Consider the following 26,508-nt stretch of genomic DNA (forward strand, 5'->3'; position numbering starts at 1 on the left):
ACAGTGTAGGTGTAAAATATAGATGTACCACATGCGTCCTGTCTGCCTGTATGTTAAAAACAAAAACAAAAAACAAAAACCCCACAATACAGTGACTTTGGATGAGCAATAAAAACTTAACAAATTTCTGCTTTCCTATACATTTAATGATACCCTTTGTGCATCCACTTTTTTTTCCTAAAGGTTTTGATTCGGTTTTACTGAAGCCAATTAAAACTTCAATGGGAGAACCACCGAACCCTGAAGGAAGCAGAAGTGCTATACAAAACAAAAACAAAAACAAAAAACAAAAACAAACAAACAAAAAAAATGGATCACACAACCAGGACAATATCAGCACATCTATGCATACTGCATTCACTTCGAGGATCCCAGGAGCTCTCTGTGCTGTGTTCTTTGCTATTACAGAAGCAGTCACAGAAGCCTGGTCCTAAAATTTTCATGATCAGGATGACAGAGAAACAGCGATCTGCAGTGGTTTCTAACTCAGCAAAACCTAGAGCTGCACACAGAGTAATGAAAAAGCCTTCTGTTCTGGAAAATTGGAAAGGCTTGCTTCAAACGGTGGGTTTGTTGAAGGCTCTCAGACCAGAGAAGGAACCTTTTATCAAAGAACATATGGCGCACATGGAGTTCCCACTACCAATTTCTGTCTAACTACAGCTCTGATTTGCACAGCATCTTCAGTCTGCTGCGTTCTCACTTTTGGTATCAACCAGCTGACCTTGGGCTTCAAATCGAAGCACAGAGCAATGCAACTGTCTGATTTATGGGTTTGACTAGGGACTGTGGCACCACTGTCTTCATTGATGCTCAAAACTATTTGGAGATGCTGTCCGGTCACCAAAAAGCCTTCTGTTTATAGAGCACAAACATCCGCCTCATCCTCACACAGTCCACACACAGTAAGAACCACCATTCAGCAGCTTTCAGACCAGGGGAAATTTCCAACAGAAAGCAGAAAGCAAACAGAAAAGTCAAGGGGTAATCAGAAAAAAAAGACCAATTGCAGTAATTGGTTCTGATCATCAAGCACTTCCATAGCCAAACAATACAGCAGTCAGAGCAATAAACTCCAATTCTACATGCTGCTGTGCAAAGAAATAGAGAACTGCCCACAGAAAACAGCATGAAAATCAACATCTTTTCCTGTTGCCTTTTTCCTACTTCAAAATTTGGTTTTAAAACTAGTACCATGAGATTCAGCTTCAAGCTAACTCACTTTGTTGCCTAAGGTTCTTCCATAGCAAAAGGAAATGGCAGCCAAGAAGCACCTACTTTATGTTCCACATGTGGAGCAAGCATGAGTCAGGCTTCATTTGTGTCACTGGGATTTATTAGCACAGGCCCAGGACTTGTGGAGAAGTGGAAGACAAAAGACTGCACGCAGTAAGAGATGCTGCTAAGCCAGAAACCCCCATGGTGTGGACACAGCTGCACCCATGAGTCAATGCACACCCCTCGGTCAGACTGCTTGAAGATGACGTGGCTGCAAAGGCAGGAAAGTCCTTTCCAACTGCAGATGCTTTGCTTGCACCAGGATGGAGTTGTTAGAGCAGGTCCAGAGGAAGGCCACAGAGATGGTAGAGGGCTGGCACACCTCCCTACAAGGACAGGCTGAGAGAGCTGGGGCTTTTCATCCTGGCAAAGGCACTGGGGGGACCTTACAGTGGCCTTCCAGTACCTGAAGGGGGCATAAAGAAAGCTGGGGAGGGACTTCTTATCAGGGCAGGTGTGAGAGGATGAGGGGAAATGGTTTTAAACTGGAAGAGGGTAGATTTAAACAAGAAATTCTTTACTGCGAGGGTGGTGAGACACTGGAGCAGGTTGCCCAGTGAGGCTGTGAATGCCCCCTCCCTGGAAGCATTCAAGGCCAGGCTGGATGGTGCTGTGAGCAACCTGCTCTGGAGGGATGTGCTCCTGCATACAGCAGGGGGTTGGAACTGGATGATCTTAAAGGTCCCTTCCAACCCAAACCGTTCTGTGATTCTGACGCTGCAGAGCACAGGTGTAGCTGTCTGCAATCCAGGGTACAGAAGCGTAAACGCTCATGGACCAAGAAACTAAAAGGGCAGGGTCCCCATGACCAATGTTTTAGGAAACACTGCCCTTGATAAGCATTATTTTCATGATGTCTTTCCTAGTAGTCTTCATACTCCAACAGGTGGAACTCCTTCAGCTTCCTCATCACTCATCTCTTTTATTTGGCTTGGCACTAATTCTAATGCAAGAGCCACTTTGTCTCTGTACAAGCTATAAGGACATTCATCTGAAGTGGCACTAGTTCCTTCCAGAAAATGGCCTGCCTCCTCGTGGAAATAAAGCTGGCCAAGGGGGTGCCCATGAGAGCCAGGACTGCTCAGTTTCTCTGTGCCACACTCAGAAGCAGCTAGATCCAGCACATGCATGCTGATTACACGCCATTCCTTGCACTCAATGCATAACCATCAGCTTCACACCCACAAGTCTTTGTTTGCTGATTAACAGGGTGGAAATCAACTCCTTCGCAAAGAGATTTGTTTGGGGTTGCTACGGATAACTACTGCATTGCAACAAGGCAGACATTTATTTTCCCACTGTTTTTTCTAATTGAAACTTTCTGTTTGCTACCACAGGGTTGATTTATCACAGCCCCCCTGTATCACTGCTGTAACACCTCCATTTTCTTGGGAAAATCACAGCCCTGGGTAGCAGCAGCGGGCAAGGATGTGGTGTAACAAAATTCTCATGCATTTGCAACCAACACTGTCACCCAAAGCAGATGGTCTTGTCCTCCTTCTTTATCCCTATTCCTCCTTGCTTCAGCTTTAGTGATAGTGTGGAATCATAGAATGACTTGGGTTGGAAGAGACCTCAAGGTTCATCGAGTTCCAACCTCCCTGCCTCAGGCTGGGTTGCTGGCTGCTAGATCGAGCACTAGAACAGATTGCCCAGGGTCCCATCTAACCTTGCACATCTCCAGGGATGAGACATCCATAATCTCTCTGGGCAACCTGTGGAAGGCTCACCTGATTTAAAAGCAAAAAAGAAGGGACACATAACTATTAAGTGAAGCGAGGAGCTAATTCAAGGCACCATACAGCAGCGTGCCCATGAAGCCAGGCATGGGAAGTAGCATAACTTGTGACCCAGGAAAGACAGCACATCTCAGCCACAGTTTTATATCTGACAATTGCAAAATAGCAAGCTACTGACAACTGCAAAATGACTCCCAGGCCCAATGGCTTTATAGCTACAGCGTGTTACTTACAGTAAGAGGTCCAGACCCCAAAATTGACCCTGTGACACAGAGCTTCAGCAAATCTCAGCGCTCTCATTAATCCAGACTCAGGGGGTTTCTCTCCAGCACCATAACTCTCAAACTGCTTGCTGGAGAACACTCCCACATGGATTAAGCTGCTATGTATACACTGTATGAGCTTCACTCTCCCTGAGCCTGAGGAACGCACTGCCTCTGAGCTCAGAGCACGCGGTTTGTGTGGGCACTCACTCACGCCCAGTACAGTGCTTCCAGGGATGCTTCATCATGCACCAATGCCAAGTTCCAGATAGGGAACGCTTGCCTGAGTGTCAGGGAACTTTTTGGTGGAGTGTGAAAGGCATAAGAGCATCACTGATTAAAAATATCAGTTACTTCAAAGGATTTTCTACAGGCTTTGCTATGGACCGGTTGGAGATTCAACCTAAGTCTTCCACGATTGCTGTACTAATTGGTGTTGACGAAACCTCCCTAAATCAGAGGTAACTGCTGCATGAGAACATGCAAACAGCATCTGCAGAGGGACAGCTCAACTACATCACTCATTGCCCAGAAGATCCCCACTGGCATAATACAGCCATTTGCCACTTATAAAACTGCACATTTTTTCCTACATGACTTGAATCTGCCCCCCTTTACTTTCACTTTCTTTTCCCTTGGTCAATATGGCTGTGTTTCAGGAGACTACTAAGCCACTCAAGACGATGCTTGCTACCAACAGGACATTACAAGAGCTTGAAATTAAATGGGAAAGATATTCATACCCAAACCCCTATCTCTGGCAAAAGATCAGGGCCACCATCAGCTCACCTTCTGGAAGGGTGAACCCATCTCATATAACTTCATATGAGTGCAATACAGAGAGGCTAGGAAGAAACACAGAAGTATTATCCATGCTTTCAGCAGTCCTAACGGTCATTCACCTCTGCAAGCATTTGCCTGCAGTCATGGGTTTGCATGAGCAGCCTTGTACAAAGCAGGACAAACTAGCAACGACTGCAAACGTAAGAAGACAAAAAGTACTACTGTTTGCATCAGCTCACAGAAATACTATGCTTGAGCTCTGCACAGAGTGCTGCTAGTATGCCTACATGTAACCTCCAGCACAGCACAGTGAGATCATTCACACCTGCCTCACCCGTAGTAGGAGATGGAAGGTGAGGAGGCAGGGTTTCTAGGAGAGGCAGCACTTCCCAGATACTGCCAAGATTCTGTTTATTGGCAAATGAAGCCTCCTGAGCCCTAAACAACCTTCCCAGAGGAAGACAGAGTCACAACTGCCATATGGGGAGTGGGAAGAGGATGCCACTTAGCAAAAGTGGATTAGAAAATACATGCACAAACACACACGCTCACACACAATTTGTTCTGCAACTGCACTGAATGGCGACATCTATTTCTTCCTTTTTAAATAAACCTCTCTCCATACCGCTTATGCAACCTTCCAGATAGCAAGCACAGACAACAGATACTCCTAAAGAGAGTATCACCCCTCGTGCCCTTTAGGAAACTGGTAGGAGGAAGCCTTGCCTGCTAGACAAGGAACTCAGTGAAAATCCAAGCCACCAAAATTGGAACCTTTAAAAATGCAACTGCAAATTAGTATTTTAAATACAGAAAGGACCACGGTGCCAGCTTCACATGGACAAAAGTCTGTGCACAAGTACTTTCTGAGCAATTCTGAGTTTTACAGAGAGAAAGCATTCAATGCAAACTCACGTCTGCACTTCACTTCAGAAAGCTGTGGTCTCTTATCACATCCTTCAGATCCCAGATGCATATCCCCAGTCACGTTATGCTTTCTCCCACTTGAACAACCAGGAGTATTTTCTGTGAAGTGCTTTTGCCCACTATCTGTCTTTGCTTTCCTTCACTCAGCGCTACTGCTGCTGTCGATTCAGTGTAGCCTCTTTAAATGTCCTGTTTTGAGTGCAGGCACTGATTTTATAGGGCTACATTCTGGCTGGAGTGCTGGCTGGCTCCGTAGCCAGACAGGTAATAAAATACATCAGCACTTAGGATCTTCAAATGGAAACAGGCCATCTATCTATTTTAGCTTCAGGTTCACACTGAAGTTTGATTTATCACACAAGCAACATATTTTTCTTTTGGGTCTATTTTGCTACGTGGAACTACAGGACCTAATGAAAACTCACTTCTTGCCTAGGAATTCCTGGCTGTACGAAGGGTCGTTTACTGAGGTCAGGAGTGTTCACGTACAGCAGAAAGAATAATTTCTTCCACTACAGCAATTACTGGCAAAAATCAATGACCTCTGTTAAGCTGGAGGCCAAGGTAAGTAAATGCAATAGTGCTCTCTAGTTTTAAAATTCCCAGAGCCTCAGAGGTGTGCCTCCCGTTACATGTACTGAAGAGAGATATCTAGCCATCTAGACAAGGTTCCTATTAGGACATCAAACCTCCTAGCATTCTAAGGTCAAAAAATTTACTTTAGCTAGCTTTGAGATTGCCTAATTGATGGAAAAAACCTCCACAGATTTCATGCAATTCAAGTGTAGTGCTCACCTATATATTATGCTAGTGTTATGAACACAGTGTCAGACAGCTCGGGAGATTCTTCAATCACAGAACTCACTGTGCAAAAAATAGCTCCGTTTGGTTCAGAAGACTCAGCTCTGCTGGCGTGTCTCTCCCCATGCCTTTTCAGAGCAGTGGTTGCTGAAACTGCTACCTTAGTGGTCACTCTGACTTTTTGTTTGCAAAGGACATGGGCCCTGAGGAAGAAGCAGATTAAGATCACTGTATTTATGGCGTGCTTATTGCTATTCCTCACTTTTTTCATTACTACTGGTTTTCTACAATAGATCTAGGTTGAGAAACAGACCTGCTCTACCCCTCCGTTAGCAGTGCACTACTTTTAGAAGTGCCTTATTGCTCTGCTGTTTTTTTCCAACTCTTAAGCCAAATGTGCAATGATAGATTTGGCAGCCATACTCTCAGCAGCCACCCCCAGTCAGCTGATAGCAGCATCTCAGCTGCAGGAGGATGCAAAAGCTGTTCCCTACCCGTTCTGAGATGGATGACACCAAGGTTAGACAGCAAGGGAGGGTCTCAAGGAAGCTGCAAAAGCAACTTCATCTGTATTTGCAACAAACTGTAAATCTGTAATTTACAATTACATGCTCTGTGAATGGCAGCAGGGATCTGAATGCATGGAAGGGGCTGCATTCCCATCGCTAACCTCTTACACCAAGCAGCCTGCGCTATTGAGCAACTTCATTCATTTTCAAATTGTGGCTCAGAAGCATCTGAAGTGAAAAAACTTTTCCCTGCATTTGTTTTTCAACTTGGCACAACATTACTGGCATTGCTGAAGTACAGACTGGGACTCAGCAGCAGTCAAACCAGCACCCTGCTGATTCGCATGCCTCAGTGTCTCAGTATTGTGTTCAAGAAACGTTTAGATGTTGTACAGAGGGACACAGTTTAGTGGGAAATATTGGTGGTAGGTGGACAGTTAAAATGGATGGTCTTTTTCAACCTTGGTGATTCTATGATCTAACAGATGTTTGGTTTACAAACCACAGAACCTCACTGCTCAAACCCTATATTAGATCCCTAAGCCTAAAAATGGTTTTTTAGCAGTAACGTGATTGCTGCTTTGAGGCCTCAGAAAAGCTACTCATGGAGCTAGGACACATTTTTAGGAGGCAAAAATGCAATCAAAAACATATTTGATAAAAAGCAAACGGGGTAATGATGGTTTTTAACTGCAATTTTATTTTGTCTCAGAAGCACGCTGTAAGTTTAAGAGTAGTGAGCAACTGGATTTTGTTTTGAATCTTTTTATTCTTTTAAAAAAAGAAAATTATTCTCCTCTGGGGTGTGGTTTTCTCTTCTCTTAAACCTAATAAACTATATATTGGAATGACCTTGTAACGGGTTTCTGTGGCTCTTCAATCACCAGTGGCTGCTAAATGAAGCATATCTATTTTCTCTGTTACATTACTATTGGCAACCAGGTCGTCAGTAAGTGCCCAGGAATATTTCCATGGCAACAAAAAGCATTCAGCATTGCAACTGTTTTGTGCCAATTTAGCTTTAAAATATTCTATTGTGGAGAGAAATATGGTACATTAAGTGAAATAAAGTCAAGATGCAATGTTCTGAAAGAATATAAGGATAAACAGGAAACGTGTATTTTGTAGAAATAAAGAAAATATGCCAAATGGAAGGAAAAATGCTCAAAGCTAATACTGATGCTACTGAATGCCTTTGCTGAATGTCAGCAAGTCCATATGCTCACTTACATTGTCACTTAGGGCTAGGTAACAAAGCTAACAGAAATAAGGATACCTCAAACATCTTCTCTTGATCATTTTAATCCACGACTGAAATTTTAAGTTCTCAGGGTATTACAACCTCTCTGCATGTCTAGGTTACCATCACAAGAGTTCATACTCTTGATGTTACAGAATGAATCTAAAGGGAAAAAAAGGAAATATAAAGAAATACATGAAGTACAAGGAGCACGTGTGTGTTTTGGAAGACATTTTCAAATCACAGTTCAGCACCTTCTCTCCTATTATACAACTTGGATAGTTCTTAGGAAAAAAAAGGCACCAGGTCCCGTCTCTCAAGCAACCAACTTCATGTCTTGAGGGCACCGGATGGCCCTCTGTACAGTGCAGTGTAGAGATAAAGAGATAAAAGACCACTTTTGAGCATTTAGAGTGACATTCCCTGTGGCGTAAAAAGCTATGCAGTGCCTTCTGAAGTGCTTCGTGTGGAAGCAGGGAGCTCCAGGCTGCACTAATGTAGGTGCTGGCGAGCTCTGTAAAGACAACCACCTAGTCCACAAAAGCTTCAGACAGCCCACTAAGAAGGAAAGCTAATATAGGTAATAAACAAGAGTGCAGCAACAGCAACTTGGTCAGCATCTGCTCTCAAATGGGAAAAGGTTCACAGCAATTCTCTTCAGCTGCAGTGACAGGTTACTCCGGTACCTCTGAATGTCTCTCTACCATGAGCCCATCTTATCCATCTGCATGCTTTTAAGAACCCTGCTCTTCAGATGTCCCTGCAGATAAGACAGCAGGTGAGAAACTGCTTTGACAGTGACAGCAGTCCACTCTTGGCCCTCAGCTCTCTGAGAGCTCACGACTTTTTCTCCCATCCTCTGTGAACAGAGCTACGGGTCCAGAGATAGGACAAAGACCTGCTGGTCACCATCAGAACACATCTGGCATGTACTGCTCCCCAGCCTGCTCTGAATAGCTCTGACTGGCTCTGGCAGTCCCTGTTGGGGTACTTCTCTGACGGGTCCTGCAGGAATCAGGGTTGCACATTGCTCAACACTTGTGCCCTGCTGCTCCAGTGTATCTGTGCTCTGGACACTAGATCCAAGCACACACTAAACCCAGGGAAGTGGGTTTGTATACAGACAGTGTATAGGGAAAGCCTGGGGTACCAGGGGGTCGAGAATCTCAGCAAGTCAAAAGATGGGCTCCAAGAGACACAGCTCCGGGGTGCTTTATCAAATAAACTGTGTTCATTTATTTGTAACATGACACAAGGAGCCCCAGCTTGGGAGACAGAGCAGCTAAAGCAAAAGCTCTTCTTAATCACCCATAACCCACATAGTGGGTGAAGTTGGAAAGGACCTCTGGATCCATCTGGTCCAACTGGTCCAAACCCTACTCAAGCAAGAACACTTAGGACAAGTTGCCCAGGTCCATGTCCAGGTGGTTTTTGAAGATCTCCAAGAAAGAGACTGCACAACTTCTCTGGGCAACCTGTGCCAATGCTCCATCACCCACATAACACAGACATGCTTCTTGATGTTAAGGAGAAACCTCCTGTGCTCCAGTTTGCGCCCACTGCTTCTTGACCTTGGGCACCACTGACAAGAAAGTGTCTCCATACCCTCCATTCCAGTATCTACAGACATTGATGAGATGCCCCTGAGCCTTCTCTTCTCCATCTGAACAGTTTTAGATCTCAGCCTCTCCTTCTAGGAAAGCTACTCCAGTCCCTTCATCATATTACACCCTGGCCATGACAGTGTGAAGAATTGTATTAAAGAAAGGTGCTAATTTTAACATCCAAAGAATGCAGTCAAAGTTTATACCATTAGCCTGATATTCCTATTAAAAGTAAAACAAGAAAGCCTAAACTTTGACAGTCTACACTGAAAAGGCTAAATACATAACACTTCCCTAGAAGTAGAAAGGTTCTTGGTGAAAGAACTCTGGATGAAAAGCTCTTGGCCATTTTAAAGCAAACATTTTCAATAGCTTCAACTTATTTCAAACATTTGGCTGGAACACACATCCATTCATTTTCTGCGAACCATAGAACCTCTAGCCACATCTACAGTGGTATCTGGTGAATAGAAGTCCAGTGGCTGAGACTCAGTCCTGAACACGAGTACCTGAGAAACTGTTCATGTCACTTAATGATCAGAAGTTATAGTTAGGTCTAATTAAAACTGAAAATACCAAATTCATTTATCCATTCCATAATCTCCTGACTGCTGTCCTTTTCACTTTAAATCAAAAAGTCTGTGGTGGTGGTGGGAGAGAGGGAAAGTGATTTGGGAGCCTTTCATCCACAAGACCATGAGACTGGCTTTTTAGTAGAGCATTTCACAGCACATAGTACAGTAACGTCTTGAGATTCCTGGCACAAAGAAACAAGGTTTGAGATTACATAGATATATCTTTAATAGCAATGATAAAAAGGCAGATGGTTCTCAAAGCAAAGGCTTAAGGCTAAACACTCTCTTCAAAAGATCCGGTTACCTGAAACAAAACACGGTGGGCGTAGAAAAATGCTCTGTGCTGCCACAACAGGCCCTGATTGGTATCTAATATACAGCATTTAATTCTGAAAATTTCCACTAATTTCAATTAGATCAGTTTCATGAATAAGAAAAGAACTGAAAAGAGAAGAGGGAAAGGTTAGATTTTTCTCTGGGATTTCTAATGAGGCTTTATTTAACGGTGAGAAACAAAGACCACACTGAACAAAATGAGCAGATAGGCTACTACATCAAATCAATACCACAGATGAGAAATCTAGGTGTTTGCTAGCTGCTTACCTGCAAAACTTGCCTTGTCTTTATTGATTTCTAAAGATCCATCCATGCTGATGCTGTGATCATGGCCTCTCATCCTCACAGAGGGCTCACTTTCATCTTCAGAGATAGTAGGAAGTGGCTGGAGATCTTCGTTGATCCAATGTGATCCATTGGCAACCAAATGCCCAGTCCTTTCAACACACTGCCCTGCTAAGCTGGTGGTATTTTTAACCCATTTTTGCCTCTGCATACCCATGTCAGAGCCACAAGGGAGGGCCTCTGAAGCAAGATCACGACCTGCAATGTGACCATCTTCTCTAGGGCATATGTATTCCTCATCCCACAGATCTATGTGTCTTTCATCTTCTGATTCCACAGAATAGTCCTCATAAGCTACTCCATTGCCCTCCAAGCCCCGGTTTCTATCTTCTTCTGACTCACGACCCACTCCATTCAAATTCAGCAATGAAGCAGATATAGAGTCTCCTGCTTGTTGGATAGCTTCATATATTTGAGACAACCAAGAAGAGAGCGGCTGAAGAAAACTCTGAGCAGCCTCAGACGTCATGGTTAATACTAGGACAGTATCTGCAGATCAGCTGTTCAGTTTCACCAATATGACACTTATAATTCAGAAAGCTAGAAAAAAAAATGTGATAAGAGGTAACCGTAAATTGCTTGTCCATCAACATCAATACATTATCCACCTCAGATATCTAGATCAGAGAGGAGAAAGGCATAAAGGACTTCATTCAGAATACCGCTGGAAATCGAGAAACAAGAGACAAAATACATATATTCCTGGAGAGTTCTGGAAACTTTCCATTCAGTTAATAAATACACCATGAATATATAAAAATAGAACATGGGAGAAAAGTACATTTTCTGAAGCAGAAAAATTCTTCTTAAAGTTCTCAAAAGACCTGGAAAAGAACAAAGCACAGAACAAGCTTCAGACAAAAAATCTACGTCTCCTAGACCTGACATCCATGCCAACCTCAGAAAGTCCAAGTGAAATAAGTGTGGAAAATCCGGGGACAATTAGGCTTTCACTGATTAAAACGACAGGTCAAAAGTTTCCAGAACAAGTCAATTTCAGAAATCCTCCTCATACTTTCATACTGTTTCAGTAGTGTAAAATCCCCTACTTGTTTAAAAAAAAAACAAGAATCAGTTTAAGCTTCCCAGGAACTCAAACAAAATATTCCAAAGCATTCACACAGAAAAGGCCTCGAAAAAGCTACCTACTTCAGCCACTTCTTCCCTATGAAGGTACACACAACCCCAGGCCTTCACGGAATTTCCTCAGGGCAATCATGATATGAGAATTATACAAGCCAGTGTATTTGAATGTTGAATAATCAGTGTTGTATCTAGCATAACCGCAGAGCTAGAGAAGTGTAAATGTTCAGTTTTTGGACTGAGAAGCACTCAGAGCCAGAAAGACTCTGGAACTGGGGGTGGAGGCAGGCTCTGCATGTTGTGTGTTCTTAACATTCCTCGGAACACTAAAAAAGGACACCAGACTCTTTGGCTGTCATAACCTGAAAAAAGGTAACATGGCTGGCTGGCTGGGCCTGATCCCCCGGATGCCACGCACATGCCACGAGATCTCACCCAAAATGATTCGCTCCATAACTTTCCCTGGTACCGAGGTCAGGCTCACAGTCCTGTAGCTCCCCACATTCTCCTTATGGCCCTTCTTGTAGACGGGAGTCACATCGGCAAGCCTCCAATCCTCTGGAACCTCTCCAGATAACCAGGAGCCCTGGTAGATGGCGGAAAGCAGCTCAGCAATCACCCCCGCCACTTCCCTTGTTCCTCCTGTGCCTTTGAGATTTCCGTCTTGAAGAGCGTCCAGGCTTCCTGGACCCCTTTACCCGGAAGGAGCCACTCCCAAGGGACCCCTGCAACAAGCATCCTGAACAGGTCAAAGTCCGCCCTCTGGAAGCTCAAGAGAGCAGATTTGCTAGTCACCCTTCTGACATCTCCAAGAACAGAGAATTCTACAATTCCATGGTCGCTCTGCCCAAGACAGTCCCCAACCTTCCCATCTCCCACCAGTCCTTCTCTGTTAGCGAGGAGCAGGTCTAGCAGGGCACCACCCCTGGTAGCCTCTCGTACCAGCTGTGTCAGGAAGCTATCTTCCACACACGCCAGAAACCTCCCGGACTGCTTCCTCTGCGCTGTATTATATTTCCAACAAATATCAGGGAAGGTGAAGTCTCCCATGAGAACGAGTGCTGGCGATCGCGCAACTTCCGCAAGCTGCTCACAGAATGCCTCGTCCTTCTCTTCATCCTGATTAGGCGGTCCGTAACAGAAGCCCACCAAGACGTCACCCCAACAGGCCTTCTCCCTGATCCTTAGCCACAGACACCCAACTTTATCATTCCCAACCCCCAGCTCTTCAACAACAAAACACCGTCTAACAGAAAGAGCCACACCACCACCCTTCCTTCCTTGTCTATCCCTCCTGGAGAGCTCGGAGCCATCCATCACAGCACTCCACTCACGGTCTTAGGCTCAAGCGTGGACGCAGCCTACTGCAGCAGCAAGGTGACGGGGACACCTTACCCACTGGAATTCTAGAGGTAATTTGGGATAACGCAATTAAATTAGAAAGGGAATTCCAATCCTGGTGCCATAGAGTCATTTACGCTTCTAAGCCCATTAACAATAAGGCTACAGCTTTTGCTTCAACGATACACAATGCTACGGTACATACCATATACCCGGTCATAGTGCTAGAAATAAACTACAACTAGGGAGGACTACACTCTGCCCATCTGAACACAGAGCGTGGGCTTATCAAAACAGAAACAAATGGCAAACTGTACATGTTACCAGGTGCGCCGCACGGGAATAATAAGCGTTCATTTGTGAGAGCAACACCATCAAAGCCCAAGACACGCGATTTGGCACTGAACAAAACGATTGCCATTTGGAAACACTTCCTGATGAAATCCTGAAGATGAAGCCATATGCGTTCAAAGAGAATAAGCGTATATGAGAACTCTTTCTTGATGCTTGTAGGTCATCTCTACGCAGCAAACAACCGCTCAAATACTTGCATGTGTAACTTCACTATAATTACAGGATGCAACTCATGCAGCTCTCGTTACACCTTACCAATTGTTACAGCCTAACTCCACGTGGAATCAAGGTCTACAGCCTACCGCCATCGGAATGAACCTTACACTGGTGGCAAAACTACTACAGCATGACGACCCGTGTCAACTGCTAGAATGTGTCCAAAACAATGGAGTTAAGACTCTGATCACCACTCATCACAAGGCAGAAGACAGAAGCAGTATCTTGGAAAGAGTAAAGCAGGACGGAGAACACCACTGGTAGGAAACTCTTTTTGGACGGCAAACAAAAGCAACAGGAACTTTTAACTTCATGCTTCTTAACACTGTTGTGCTTTTACCACCTCTAATACGCCCGTTGCTTATATTTATGTTGTATATAAGGGTTTGGCACGTGATAAACCAAGTGACTCCAGTCACCTGAGACATGCAAACTAGTACACAGCACACAGCAATACTTCACTGCCTACTTACCACGACTCTGGGAGCACATGAAATATCAATCCACTGTCTCTAGTGCACAGAGACAACAGGAGATGACCACACCACTACCACACGTGAATAAGACGAGTAGACCAGAGTCACGAGGTGGAAAGTGATGGTGTGCTCATCACAGGTTCAGATTGCGTATCAGGAAAACCATCTTTACCATGAGGGTGGTCAAACATGGGAACAGATTAGCTGGAGAAGCCAGACCCTATGCAACTGAAAAGGCTGCTTGCTACACACTTGGGCATCATCTTCACTGTCAGACCTGCTGCGTCCAGCTTGGCTTCATCCAGCGACCCTTTAGCAGAGAGCACTTCAGACCATCAGAGGTTGAGGGAGCAGTGACCAAAAAGCAGCTTGATATCAGCTGCACAGGACTCGGGGCCTGCTCCCTGTGTGGCAGTGCAGTACTAAGAAGTGCTTTGCGCGCTTTTTGTCATTACTAACTTATCTTGCTCAGAAAACACCCTGTATAAAAAAAATACCACGTTAGCCACTGTCAACCTTTCCTTTTGAAATTTTACTACTGTTCCTCGTTATTTGCCTGGCGTCATTTCAGAGATCAATTTTGTTTCCTTTGCAGGTATGCTCATTCACTGTCTCATTTTTCCAGCTATCGTCTTTGGGAATCAATATTTCACCATTTAATTCTGTTCCAAATGAGTTTCCAGGGATCACATTTTTGGAACTCAATCTGGGATGACACGCGAGGAGCAGAGCATCCACAGGCCCGGTCAGCCCATTTTCTTTTTGAGCTCGGTCTGGGGGTTCCGCTCTGCTTTGTAAAGGGAGACCCTGGGAGCTCAGTCCGGCCACGTGCCTCACAACAGGGCCGATGCCAGGGCCACTGCAGCCCCAGGGCAGCTGAGAGGGGCCGCGTTGGGGGGGGCCGAAGGGTGGGGCTGGGGCGTTTGCGACATCACAGCGCGTCACAACGCGGGGCTGGTATTGAGGCCATCAGCAGGCAGCACTGCTCCACTTTGGCCTGGGCCAGCGGTGAGTGCAGCAGCAGGGGGAAGGCTCTGCTGGGCCGGGCGCAAACACCTGCCCGCGAGGGGTTTGGGAGCCTGCAGTGGTGGCAGTGAGCGCTCAGGGGAGCCTGCGAACGGCTCTCTGGGCAGTCGCCACCAGCGTTGGCCTCAGCCCCTGCTGCCTCCCAGCACCTCCCCCCCCGCTCCTACCTGACCCCAGGGGCTGTGGCTCCTGGCCCCGCACCCCCAGCCGTGCGCGAGCTCCCACCCAGCCCCACTGACCTCCCCTCTCTCACCTCTTCCAGATCATGGCTTTGGCGTTTCTCTTCTCGTTGTTGGCGCAGAGAGCGCCACGTCTTGGCGAGGTGTTGGATGCAGACACGCTCAACCGCATGCAGCAGCGTGAGGTCTATCTGCGAGAGCAGATGACAAAGCTGCTGAAGGAGGTAGAACAACGCAGAACGGATGCGCGACCCTCGCGCTTCTTTGCAGTGTGGCCCTGGCTAATTTGGGCCTTGGCTGTACTGCTGCTTTTCCTGGTCTTCCGCTACATCCGCGACCGCTACAGGGAAAGGCAAGAGAGAATGCTCCACCATGAAATGACGGAGATGTGGGAAGAATATGAAAGGGAGCTGAGGGAGCCGGTGTGCCACGGAGACCCCGACGACATTACCTACATGAGCAGGTTTTACCAGGAGTTCTCCATCTGGCTGCTGAAGAGCAGGACACAGACGTGCAAGGTGGTGGCAGAGCTGGTGGATGAACTTCTGAACACGTGTCAGATAGTTCCAAAGAGCTACTTCCTGCCACGGCCGCAGCCAGCCATTGCGGTGGGCGTTGGCTTTGAAGGCAGCGGTCCCCAAGGGTGCCACGTTGTCTACCGCATGCTCGTGCCCCTGAAGGCACCCCCGGGACACATCTTCCACTTGGAGGTGGGCCCCAAGGCAAGGAGAGGGGTGAGGAACTCCCGCATCCGCGTGGAGTTCCAGTGCACGTGCATAAGGGAGCAGCAGTTGCAGGACATGCTCTGCTTCCTCCACCACCCTGCGGACCGGCTGAGGAAAAAGCAGATGCCCAGCCTCCTGCAAACCCTCTGCACCGACTGCTACCTGGACATGGAGAAAACCGCAGCCTGGTTCCAGGAGCTGGTGAAAGCAGCCTGGGCGCTTATGCCTATGTCAAACATAACGCAGCTCGAGTTGCTGCCTTCCAAACGACACTGCAAGATCAAGCTGACCACCACCTCCGGCAAAGTCCTCTGGATTGAGCTCCTGCTCGGGACACAGAAAAAGGACTCGGACACGTTCCTGACCTTTGAGTAGGCAGGGGCGGTCGTTAGCAGCAGCACGAGGTGGCCGCAGGGACGCACTGCTTCACAAAACAGCCAGGCATGCCAGGCGCAACAGATTCCATCGCAAACATCTGCAGCTCCGTGTCCCTGCGCTGGAAGGTGGCTTCAAAACCCCACCTTCCACCCCACCCTACTTGCCACCTGCTCCAGAGCTGAGCATGCTGGCCATGGAGAAGACACTGCCCAACAAGCAGGTGGAAGTTCTCTCCAAAGGAAAACCACACCCGAGGGAGCCACACCCCACGCAGGTGAAGAGGCCGCTGCATGGACGCTTGAAGCAGAGACTGCTGTCAACAGCTGGGCACAGACCCACCCACCTCTCCGTCAGGGCCCGTTTGCTCTGCAAGCCTGGGCCTCTACAAAAAGGGGAGAAACGCTCTGCTCCCTGAGCGTCCTGCCCAAGGAGATGCCCCCAGAGCCAGCGCCCAGTGCTGTGGTGAGACGGCTTTACAATCACAACAGAATCACCAAGGCTAGAGAAGACCTCCAGATCATCCAGTCCAACCACCCACCTACCACCACTATTTCCCACCATTCCCGCAGAAACCCATGTAATGCTCCCCGTCATTCACTCTGCCTCTGGCAAAGGACACACCATGTTGCGACACAAGCTCCCAGGGGAACTGAACCCTCCACTGACTCTCCTTGCCCAGTCCTGCCCTTGTTGAAGCCTCTCTGCAACTCATTCTCCTGCATGCCTGATCCAATTACACACTTCCAAACTATACATTTTCAGCACAGGCACCAATGCCGATTTGCACCGATACATCGCAGCACCACAGAAGTCACTAGGCAGAGATGGTGCTTTAGACAGTGACATTCCCCCACGTTTTGCAGGAGGTAAATCTGGGTGTGAAAGGATACATTTTTAATCTGACTTCTCTTAACAGGGAACGGCGACTGAGTCCTGATTGCTGATGAAAAAAGGACTACAACGAAGCTCTGCCTCCATCTCGGCAGGAAGAAGCACAACAGCAGCAGCCCTTAGTGGGATGCACGTATCCAGGAATGGCAGCTAACCAATGCAGCTATTTTGCATACGGCTGCAGAAATGAAGCTCTGATTTGTTCTAAAAAATAATAATTATACAGTAAAATAAAATAAAAATCAACAGATTTTTTTATGCTTTCCCTCGTCTACCAGTCTGGTCACCCGGTCGCAGAAGGAGATGAGGCTGGTCAAGCACGACCTGCCTTTCATGAACCCGTGCTGGCTGGCTGGGCCTGATCCCCCGGATGCCACGCACATGCCACGAGATCTCACCCAAAATGATTCGCTCCATAACTTTCCCTGGTACCGAGGTCAGGCTCACAGTCCTGTAGCTCCCCACATTCTCCTTATGGCCCTTCTTGTAGACGGGAGTCACATCGGCAAGCCTCCAATCCTCTGGAACCTCTCCAGATAACCAGGAGCCCTGGTAGATGGCGGAAAGCAGCTCAGCAATCACCCCCGCCACTTCCCTTGTTCCTCTTGTGCCTTTGAGATTTCCGTCTTGAAGAGCGTCCAGGCTTCCTGGACCCCTTTACCCGGAAGGAGCCACTCCCAAGGGACCCCTGCAACAAGCATCCTGAACAGGTCAAAGTCCGCCCTCTGCAAGCTCAAGAGAGCAGATTTGCTAGTCACCCTTCTGACATCTCCAAGAACAGAGAATTCTACAATTCCATGGTCGCTCTGCCCAAGACAGTCCCCAACCTTCCCATCTCCCACCAGTCCTTCTCTGTTAGCGAGGAGCAGGTCTAGCAGGGCACCACCCCTGGTAGCCTCTCGTACCAGCTGTGTCAGGAAGCTATCTTCCACACACGCCAGAAACCTCCCGGACTGCTTCCTCTGCGCTGTATTATATTTCCAACAAATATCAGGGAAGGTGAAGTCTCCCATGAGAACGAGTGCTGGCGATCGCGCAACTTCCGCAAGCTGCTCACAGAATGCCTCGTCCTTCTCTTCATCCTGATTAGGCGGTCCGTAACAGAAGCCCACCAAGATGTCACCCCAACAGGCCTTCTCCCTGATCCTTAGCCACAGACACCCAACTTTATCATTCCCAACCCCCAGCTCTTCAACAACAAAACACCGTCTAACAGAAAGAGCCACACCACCACCCTTCCTTCCTTGTCTATCCCTCCTGGAGAGCTCGGAGCCATCCATCACAGCACTCCACTCACGGTCTTAGGCTCAAGCGTGGACGCAGCCTACTGCAGCAGCAAGGTGACGGGGACACCTTACCCACTGGAATTCTAGAGGTAATTTGGGATAACGCAATTAAATTAGAAAGGGAATTCCAATCCTGGTGCCATAGAGTCATTTACGCTTCTAAGCCCATTAACAATAAGGCTACAGCTTTTGCTTCAACGATACACAATGCTACGGTACATACCATATACCCGGTCATAGTGCTAGAAATAAACTACAACTAGGGAGGACTACACTCTGCCCATCTGAACACAGAGCGTGGGCTTATCAAAACAGAAACAAATGGCAAACTGTACATGTTACCAGGTGCGCCGCACGGGAATAATAAGCGTTCATTTGTGAGAGCAACACCATCAAAGCCCAAGACACGCGATTTGGCACTGAACAAAACGATTGCCATTTGGAAACACTTCCTGATGAAATCCTGAAGATGAAGCCATATGCGTTCAAAGAGAATAAGCGTATATGAGAACTCTTTCTTGATGCTTGTAGGTCATCTCTACGCAGCAAACAACCGCTCAAATACTTGCATGTGTAACTTCACTATAATTACAGGATGCAACTCATGCAGCTCTCGTTACACCTTACCAATTGTTACAGCCTAACTCCACATGGAATCAAGGTCTATAGCCTACCGCCATCGGAATGAACCTTACACTGGTGGCAAAACTACTACAGCATGACAACCCGTGTCAACTGCTAGAATGTGTCCAAAACAATGGAGTTAAGACTCTGATCACCACTCATCACAAGGCAGAAGACAGAAGCAGTATCTTGGAAAGAGTAAAGCAGGACGGAGAACACCACTGGTAGGAAACTCTGGAAACTGGTAGGAAACATGCTTGCCATGGAGGAGACGCTGCTCAATAAGCAGCTGGAAGTTCTCTTCTTCTTACATCTTCTGGGTTAAGCTAGCATTGGTATAAAAGTCTGTTGGTGTGAATAATTAATAATTTTACTATGCAACTGCCACAGAGTCTGTAACCTCTTTGCCATGCCATTCGGAGACACGAGAAGAAGAAATCGGATCTCAGAAGGCATCTATCTTTGCCACATGACTCTTCTAGAAGGATTCACCTTCTTTGCCACTGCCAGTAAAATTGTACCATGTTCCTCTGTAGTTTGGACATGATGCTGAATCCAGCCTTCCACAAATGCTGCTGCCTGCTCAGATTATGAGACCTCCTGAAGTCGTAGGTCTGTCTGTTTCATTTAATCCAATGCTTGCAAAATTGGATATTTGTGACTGCATGTACAGATACTATTGCCATCTAAACATTAATACTAATTCTGTGTAAATTTTCAGGAGGTAGGAATGGAAACATCTTCCTTGTCTGTAACACTTGCCCTGGATATACCAAAGAGCCAAATTCAAAGGTATAACTTCAGAGACTCCACTGAAGCCAGCCATATCCTCCAAATCAAGATATCCATGCAAAATCCTTTGCACGTCAACAGCCACTTGTCACCACAGGCACAAAAACCAAACAGTTCTGTTCTAAATAGCTGTACAAGAAAGCAGCAATATTCCATTATTTTTATTTCTCAAACTGATTGTTACAAGAAGGGCATAAAGAAAGCTACAGATCACTGGAGTATTAGAAAAGCTGTATTAGTAGTGGCAACTGTGTTCTATCAGTGTAAAGAAGTGAGAAACATCTGCAATTACTGGATTAGGGGAATGAAAGTAGAAACCTGCAATCAGAAATTACAGAACATTCTGTAACTGAGCTGCTGTCATTCACTGGCTTGCATAAAGACAGAAGAGCCAAAAGGAAATCACAAGTTCAAAAGGCTGGAGAAACACCAGCTTACACTACACTTGAAACCACCCACTTGTGCTGTCAAGCTGCTCTTGTAAAGCAGACCCAATAGACTGAGTCCCACCCCGCCTGCAGTCATGCTATCCAACCTGCAGGAACTGAACAAGCTGGGGTCAATCAGGGCAATTACTGGCTTGGAAATTAGCTACTGAGCCCTGGACCACTTTTAGTTTGCAACTTGCCACGGACAAAGCAACTGGTCCCTTACTGTCAGGGTTACAAAGATCAACCACAGTTTTATTCATTCAGTGGTATGCTGTCTTTCACAACTTCACACACCACTGGAAGAAGCCAGTTTTTGTGCATACCAGACCACTACCATCACACAGCACCCACACTGCTTGTTTTTAAACATCAAGCCATGCCTCTGCAAACATGTAACTGTCTCACACTATACTCATGACTGGCTTTAAGCTCCTGGCTGGGTCCAGGCTCTGCTGGCAAAGCAAGGTCAACAGGCAGTACTACCAGCCTTCCTGCTCTTGACTTTTAGAGGTCTTAATTCCCTCAAGCCTCAGCTACTGCAGATGAGTGGTTTACATAATAACTGCATCTCCATTTATTTAAGTATACCACCAACACCAGAGGCTAGAGCAGGGGCTGTGTAGAGCAGCTTGAGAACATGAACTGAAAAAGCTCTCAAGGCTGATGAAACAGAAGGGAAAATGGGAAGAAAAAAAAAAAAAAAGTTTCTTCAAATCTCCTGATGCTTAAAGTGATTTCACATACCAGGAGAACAGGATTAACATTGTGGTAAGTGGTCAAGGCAAGGTGTAACTGGAATAGTTTTGTATAAAGCACTGTCAGAAAACCACAATTTCCTTCCTGATCTCAGGTCACACCATTATATAAAAGAGTACAGTACAGAACAAAACAGGCATTTTTCTTTTTTGAGTCATAGCACTGAAGCACACAGTCTGACACAGCTCTTTACACAAGGGTCTGTCCAGCTTTGCTGAGTGTTTCTGTGAAGTTCATTTCATTTGTGAACTTCTGAAGCAAAGGGCTCAGCAACACAGTAAATACCATCTGTAAGAACAGTACCTCCACCTCTTAGTCATGGAATTCACACTTCAAGACAGGCACCAAGCCATCACAGCCATCAAAAGAGGTCTCACACGAGACCCCACTGATATGTCAGGCCTCTGTTTGAGGAAAGCGCCTTCTTCCTTGCACAAGTAGCCGCTCCAAGGGGAGATTTCATCCCATACACACATTCCCTCACCACCTTCAAGAACACTGATGCTGGGAGAAACAACTCCAACTTACTCTGCACACAGCCAACATCATGGATCTGTATCACTGCAGTCAGCTCAGTAATCCCTCCATGCCATTATACACATGCTTGGGTATAACCAAGCAAGCCCAATATGCGCAAAGTTAACTATGCTAGACTTCTCTCACTGAAGCATTAACCAGATTCTCCATGCAACTCTGCAGCCTGCCATAATAAGCTCAACCTTACAGAGCCAAGTCTGTCCAAAATCTAGACTGACAATGTCAAGACAAGCTCCAGCCCCAGCAGCAAAGGGTCTCCTGCTGCTAAGGAGTAACATCAGTGGCAGCACATCCTTGTGCAAGGGATTACTAAGGTCAATGAGGCAATCGAGAGCAGGATCCACAAAAGCCTCAAGTATCAGAAACGTTATCCATTGTGTCCTAGTAATTAAGAGCCTTTATCTTGGAGTCTCCTAAAAGGTTAACAATTAAATTGTCATTTTCATGAACATCTTTCCCTTATCTTGTTCCTCTCATAAGGACACAAACTGTGCAATTACAATTAAATTAGGAACAAATCAGATAGATGCATCACAAAGCCATGATGATGGAAACGTCTATTTCATTGTCACTTAACTTGTTCTAAGGTCAGGTGCTTTACAGAAAAGACAAAACAGAAGAAAGACTTTGGCAGTTTACAGTACATCTTCTGAATGTCAGTTAATGCACCTGCAGAGTGCAAAGCAGGCAGAACTGCTTATGTTTCAACACCAACTCTCTTTTTTATTGGTAGGTAAGTTAAAACTCAGCTAGATCCAAGGACAGGAGAAAAACCATGCATCAAACCCAGAAAAATCTGTGCAGGCTACCACTGTGTAGTTGTGTTTATCCTATTGTAGAAGTTACGGTCAAGCCAAATGCAAAATGCAATTGTTTAGACAGTTATAAAACCGAAAGTCATAGCAGAGCAATATGTTCTAACCACTGCTAATTCCAGATGTGGAGCAGTGATTTCCCCAGTTAGAGAACAGCAACACCTGTAGAATTAGGATCTCCTTGTAATAAACACAGCTCACCAGAAAAAGAAGTGGAGAACAGGAAAAGTGATTTTTTAAATTCACTTACATTTTTAAATTACTAACCAGTAAGTTACGTGTTACAAACACTCCCATCCTGCTCCTTTCTACCCAGCAAAGTCAGACTGAATTTGAAACCGACTCTTGCTTGTCAGCACTCCTCTTTGGAGAGCTCCCTCACTAGGGACTACTGTGTCAGAAATAGGCTTTCCTGACTTCCCAGTCCAAACTCAGGCTCCAGCTTTCTGCACTTGCCATATGACACGCTATGTTAGTCCTGGGTTTAATCTGTCCTCTCATGCTGCTGTCCTTTAAAAGCATTAGCATTTCCTACACGTATATTCCGTATTGGCCTTACAACTATCCAAACAGCACAGTGAAATTTTAACTAAATATATAGACACCTGATATTTTCAAATAGCTCTTAGCTCCAGCTCACCAAGCTGGTTTTGTTTGAACAGAAAAAGCAGGCTCCAACTTTAAGTTTCCATTGTAATTAATGATTACAACACATTCCTCTGCCGTATCAGATTTAGCACCTCATTAATGTGTGTGGTATTTTGCTTGTATGGCACAGCTGTAGTTAAAGTTGAATTAGTGTTTCCATTATAAACCCATGTTTTCAAAGGTTTATTACTCAGACACACAAGATTTAGTCTGAAATGAAAACTGCCATCGAGCATGTCAGCTTGGAGCAATTTTTTGTCCTTCAAAATTTGTAAGGAACAAAACACCAAAAAAAAAAAAAAAAAAAGCAAGCCAGCCTGTTTAGTAATAATTCACATTTTAAAAGGCACTGCAAATACATGTTTACATGGTAGCCTGTGACAGCTCCATAGAATGTCAACGCCTACGTATTCCTGCAAGATGTGCCATCTCAAAAACTGAAATAAAAGCCACATTTTTACACTACTTGATGGGAGGGGAAGAGAAGGGATAAAAGACTTAAATATAATATTGATGAAGAAAACATAGTTTAAAAAACAAAACAACAAAAATACCCACCATAATCTTTGCATAGAAACACTGAAGTCAGAATCTTTAGCAGGAGGGCCTTTCAAGCACCATTTGCTTTTTAAACGTGTTGGTACCATCAGCCTGACCCTGGCTCACTAACAAATTTAGCAAGAATGAACCTTGCAACAGTCAAATGAAACTCAGAATGCAAGGCAAAACGTGCACCAAAAAAGCTCCAGGGGCTCCAGGCTTTGCAATTATGCCCTTCTACAATTAGCTTTATGACTGCACCACTAAGAAGCAGACCTTTTAATTGCAAGGCTTCTAAGGCCACTTCTTGATGACTCTACACTTAGGACATGCAAATTCACAAACAAATATACGATGAAATCACCAAATTCCCATTTACCACCATTAACAGAATGAATGCATCTTCTGACAGCTAAGAAAAATTAAAATGTTATTTTTATTACACAGTAAAATTCCCTGATGGGCTCTCTCACAGTTATTTTGTCCCTAGGACTCATGGGTTTACTCAAGACATAATGTTTCCAGACAACAACAAATGCATGAAAGAGCACGCAATAGCTACTACAAGAAAACCAGGGCAGGCATATCCTTCAGGAGTAGAAAGGCAGCGCCGTTACTCAGAATTATTCACATTTTGTTCTTAATTGAATTAACAAAACACTCCCATAACAGACATAGAATGGTGAGTGCACTTTTTTCTAGTGTTGCCCTCCATTTCTCAAGACAATACTCCAAACAACAAAGATAATGGGGCCTGGCAGCAATTGCTTATCCATTTGATCAAGTTCTGGAGGTTGCTACAGTCTGTCCAAACCCCTGCTGTTGTCCACATAAACAACCTGAGACACAGTAAATAGGTATACTATCTCTATTCTCTCCGCAATCAAAGTCTCAAGAAGATTCTGTACATCAAAGGTAGTATAATATTGTGATACTCACCAAGGCCATCATGAATTCTAGACTTCTCTTTGTAATGTTTTCTTCTCCCTTCTCGTTCCAGACATGAGAGCCCACCTCTCTTTTCAAAGTAGAGCTTCCTGTTGATGGAGAGAAGGAGGACTGGAAGAAGGATAACGAAGATTCCGCAGGCAAAAACCCAATGGCTGCAGAAGAATCTAGAGACAGAAATTTAGAAAGAAAATATCAGCATAAATGAGATAAATTACCTAGAGAAAGATATGCTTGATGACATCTTGGACTTGTGTTGAGTGGTTACAAGATCCACACTGGGCCAGTCTTTTGAGAACATCAACAGCAAAGTACATTGCGCACCAAATCAGATTCTGATGGAGGTCTTCATTTTTATCACATGGTGAACACCACCATGGGAGACTCTTACCAACTCTAATTAACTTTCATATTGGTGCAGGAGTCCACTGGCTTCAGAAGAGAGGCTGTCAATCTATACTAGCAATGAGGATCCAGCCAAGATAGCACCATTGGCCTTAAAGCATTTCTGTACAGCCTGCAGTAAGTACTTAGGGCAAGCTGTGGGAAGGAATAGCTCCAGGTGAGAAGGTCTCAATACCTCCTTTGCAATTTAGACATTGTTCTGTAAAATCATCTGACTACGCTGTAATGGCACTCATTAACTTCATTACTTCTACTAAGAACAGGCTAATGTTTAGTCTATGAACCTTGTTAATCTTTTACCTTACCCTTTAGTAGGAAGTATATTACAGTACCACATCATTCCCTGTCTTTGTTGCAAAGGACCAGCCTTCAGCTGAGGTAATTCAGCTTAGCTCCCCTGGTGTCAGTTTTGGCTACGTATAGCAAGCACAGTGGATATGCATCAGCTGACAACCTAGTCCTACACCTCACCATCCCTATGTCAGATTGTAGAGAAACAGTCAATTTATCAGATTCAGCTGTGCCAGTAGGTCTGCTAAAAACCGCAGGCGCCAGCAAAAAGCTTTTAAAACCATTTCACCTCTCTCACACATATCAAAATGCCAAAACAAGGGACAAACACTACATAGATCACCCACTGTGGATGGCAAGGGCACACATGTCAAAAAATGTAAGTACCATCTGCAAAAGAAAAAAAATTGGCTTGTTATTCTGATAATTACTTCACCCAAGAAGGGGTAAAGTTCAGTTGTCCGATTCAAATCAAAGATCCCATAAAAACAAAACATCAGCAGCATCAGTGGCACACCAGGGATGTCTGTGATTGCAAAGCTACAGCTCATAGATGAGATGAGCAGGAGGAAAGGATGTAAACAGAGCCAGCCCTGCCTGTAAAACATCCCACTGGGAGCTGACAAGACTTGACTCAGCAAAAGGCTCAGGCTAGAAGAGCTGAACCATCTCCAGTTACAGCCCTGAGAGCGCTCACCAGGACTATAATCGAGGGGATTTAAAAAACTGATTTCCTACAAGTCGACGTGCCTTAACTGGAAACAAAAATCACAAACGCTTAGCAGCAGCCCACATACAAAGCAGATGAGTGCTGGATGCCAAATCCTGCACGATATGGGCTACACAAATTCAGGAGCTGGCTCTGATCTTGCTCACTCCAGCCTGTGAAGGGAACGTTTACACACACTGAATTATGTAAACTTAAATGATAACAGAATCAAGTCCACATTTGTCTTGCTCTCTTCTATACAGCACAGTTACTTCTCCAGCGAGTGCCTCTACATTCCCCTCATGTCTCCCCAGCCCTAAGCACAGCCCAAGAAGACAGAGAGCCTGGTCTCCCTTTCAGGGCTGAAATTTGCCCATCTCCTCCCCCACATCCCAACTCAAGGAGCAGGGCTGGGGATGTGAGAGCAGCTGAGTGATACACCCACTCCTGCTATTTTCAGCTGCTGAAGTCACCACTAAGTGCCTGCAGGAGCCAAGTATAAATCAAAGGAGCTGAGCAGAAATCAAAGTCGCCAGAACTCCAGAATATATACAACAGCCCAGCTGGGTCCTATTCCTGACTCTTCCTTTTCTCAAGCATAGTTTTGGCAGAAAGGAGGATTATGGTCTCTACCTTACCATACAAATACAATACAAT

General features: G+C 45.4%; 1 protein-coding gene and 1 long non-coding RNA gene across 2 annotated transcripts in view; both read right to left on the reverse strand.

Annotated features, from left to right (window-relative positions):
• The window catches only part of SYT16 (synaptotagmin 16), a 43,748-nt gene extending 32,810 nt beyond the window's left edge, over positions 1-10,938 (reverse strand). The window contains exon 1 of the mRNA XM_025151358.2: positions 10,323-10,938. Coding sequence (XP_025007126.2) covers positions 10,323-10,869 — 547 coding nt within the window. The 5' untranslated portion in view covers positions 10,870-10,938. The remainder of the gene's footprint in view (positions 1-10,322) is intronic.
• A 13,544-nt stretch (positions 10,939-24,482) lies between these two features.
• The window catches only part of LOC121111013, a 45,763-nt gene continuing 43,737 nt past the window's right edge, over positions 24,483-26,508 (reverse strand). Inside the window, exon 3 of the long non-coding RNA XR_005860338.2 lies at positions 24,483-24,613. This is a non-coding gene — a long non-coding RNA (uncharacterized LOC121111013). The remainder of the gene's footprint in view (positions 24,614-26,508) is intronic.

The sequence above is a fragment of the Gallus gallus genome, chromosome 5, assembly GCF_016699485.2.
Source record: "Gallus gallus isolate bGalGal1 chromosome 5, bGalGal1.mat.broiler.GRCg7b, whole genome shotgun sequence".
Lineage (NCBI taxonomy): Eukaryota > Metazoa > Chordata > Aves > Galliformes > Phasianidae > Gallus > Gallus gallus.